This window comes from Epinephelus moara, chromosome 19, assembly GCF_006386435.1.
Source record: "Epinephelus moara isolate mb chromosome 19, YSFRI_EMoa_1.0, whole genome shotgun sequence".
Taxonomy (NCBI): Eukaryota; Metazoa; Chordata; class Actinopteri; order Perciformes; family Serranidae; genus Epinephelus; species Epinephelus moara.
Genome location: NC_065524.1, coordinates 3678906 through 3680896, shown reverse-complemented (window position 1 = coordinate 3680896; position 1991 = coordinate 3678906). Strand labels below are relative to the sequence as shown.

Here is a 1991-nt window from a genome sequence, read left to right as displayed (position 1 = left end):
GATGTTGTCTAATGTCTGTCTGTATTTGATGCTGTTTTATGCTTTGAAAAGTCATGTACAAAATATATTTTCCATACAATGAGTGCCTGCTGATAGAATTTGGATAATTTGAGGTAGTTTGGTGATGTTGTAAGCGCATGACAATAAGAACTTGAAAATTTCTTAAAGATATAATGTGGGGGAAAAAATCCAATAAAGACTCAGGAGATTCCAACCACATTCCAAACATTTAATCTGAAAGGTGTTGATCATATCCTCAAAATCCAATAACTCAGTCCCGCCTTCTGCCCTGAGTGCACAGATAACATTTTTTTTAATCATTTAGCATGATAGCTTCTCTTTGAGGCGTCACTTCCGTGTCCTCCCTAGCAAAGCAAGATGGCGGCCGTCGTAGAGAGAGTTGATGGATGTGTTGGGTCCTTGGACTCTGACACGGTGTCACCGAGACAGCCCAGCCCTCCTCCGGACCAGCCGCACCAGAACAATCCGCTGTTAGGACTGCCAATTGTGGCCATTGAGACTATTCTCAATTTTCTGTCTTACGATGAAATCAGCCTGCTGCGCTCGGTAAGAACAAAAACAAGCCAAGTAGAAGGTGAACAAAGCTAATGCTAGTAACATGCACTTGTTATCTTTGGACACTAGAAATATAAAATCTCGGTAGAAACAATTGTGGACAGTATTTAAAGGCCCTGTTGAAAGTGTGTCCAGCCGTCTAATTGCAGCCATGGCCCGCAGTGCTCATTGCGCTGTTGTTAGCTAACGTTAATGAGCAGGACATCCCTGCTAAGCAGACCGTAGAGTAACGTTATACGATACATCGCAAACACAGGAAGAGATCAGTGTTAATTAGAGAAAGGATTAACCGAGCTGTTAAACTCTGGATGGGTTTTACTCCTGTTAGATACAGTTCACACATTGACTGTCTCTATTAGATATGTAACGTTACTGTACTGAGATTATCCTGAAATCATTCAGTGGTCGGTTTACACAGTCGCTGTGCCTTTCACTTCCGCTCCTCTAACAGTGCACCCTCTTTATCCTGGTAACGTTACAGGCAGAGTTAAGAGGTTGTGTCAACGCTTCATACACGGTCACGTGACTTTTGTTGGCGCTTTTGGGTTCCCTTTTATATTTTTTTGCCATGCAAAATTTTCAGCCTTAGTTTGTGCCTCACATGTTATCCTTATGTGGCATGGGCAGATTAAAAGCAAATGGAGCCCTGGAAACAGACAGGTAATGGGCCCCATGTTTGTTTAGTCCCAGCTGGAGATGAGGATGTGCTGTTAGACTTCATCCTGTCCTGCTACAGTAGATCCACGCTGACGCTCCTCTCTACAGAAAATATAAAAACAACTCCATAGCATTTGATACAAAATATTAAAAGAAAGCTCTGATGCAGTCTTATTTTCTTCACTCAGCACTATGTTTCTCTCAAACATGTTTTGAGTGTTTTACTAGTTTCAATTAGGGGTGGGCAATATATTGAATATTCTCGATGTATTGTGGCTTATTCCACGTGTAATGTATAAAATGATGATATCACAAACATCAAATATAAATGATCATGTTGGTATTTTAAGCCACTGGCATCAGACTTGCTTTGGCATTTCGGTTCTCTAGTTCTCTTCTGCAACTCTCTCCCTCTCACAGACACACAAAGCAAGACTCATAAACATGATACACATGAACAGTGTTGGGTAAGGGGTACTTTAAAAGTAATCAAAGTACGTTACTGCGTTACTTTTAAAAAAAGTAACCAGTTACTTTACCGCGTTACTCCCTGAGTTAAGTAACTCAATTACTTTAAAAGTACTTCCAACGTTACTCCCTGAGAAAAGTAACTCAAGCACTTTTAAAGTACTTTTGAGTATTCTACATTTCCTATTGGGCAATGGACCACAGGGCGCTAAGCCTACATTTTTTTTGTCTCCAAAATTAAAGTTATGGACCACTTGCCCTTGACTGAGATCCAATTCTCCCATCACAGC

General features: G+C 40.8%; 1 protein-coding gene across 4 annotated transcripts in view; it reads left to right on the top strand.

Annotated features, from left to right (window-relative positions):
* The first annotated feature begins 330 nt into the window (after positions 1 to 330).
* fbxo28 (F-box protein 28) overlaps positions 331 to 1991 on the top strand; it is a 47259-nt gene continuing 45598 nt past the window's right edge. For 2 of the 4 annotated variants that reach the window (XR_007571690.1, XM_050070723.1), the window contains exon 1: positions 331 to 567. Coding sequence is in view for 3 of the 4 variants with exons in the window: in XM_050070723.1 (XP_049926680.1) it covers positions 379 to 567 (189 nt within the window). In the remaining variant the exon portion in view is untranslated. The remainder of the gene's footprint in view (positions 568 to 1991) is intronic. The other 2 variants (XM_050070724.1, XM_050070722.1) reach the window with 2 other exon arrangements.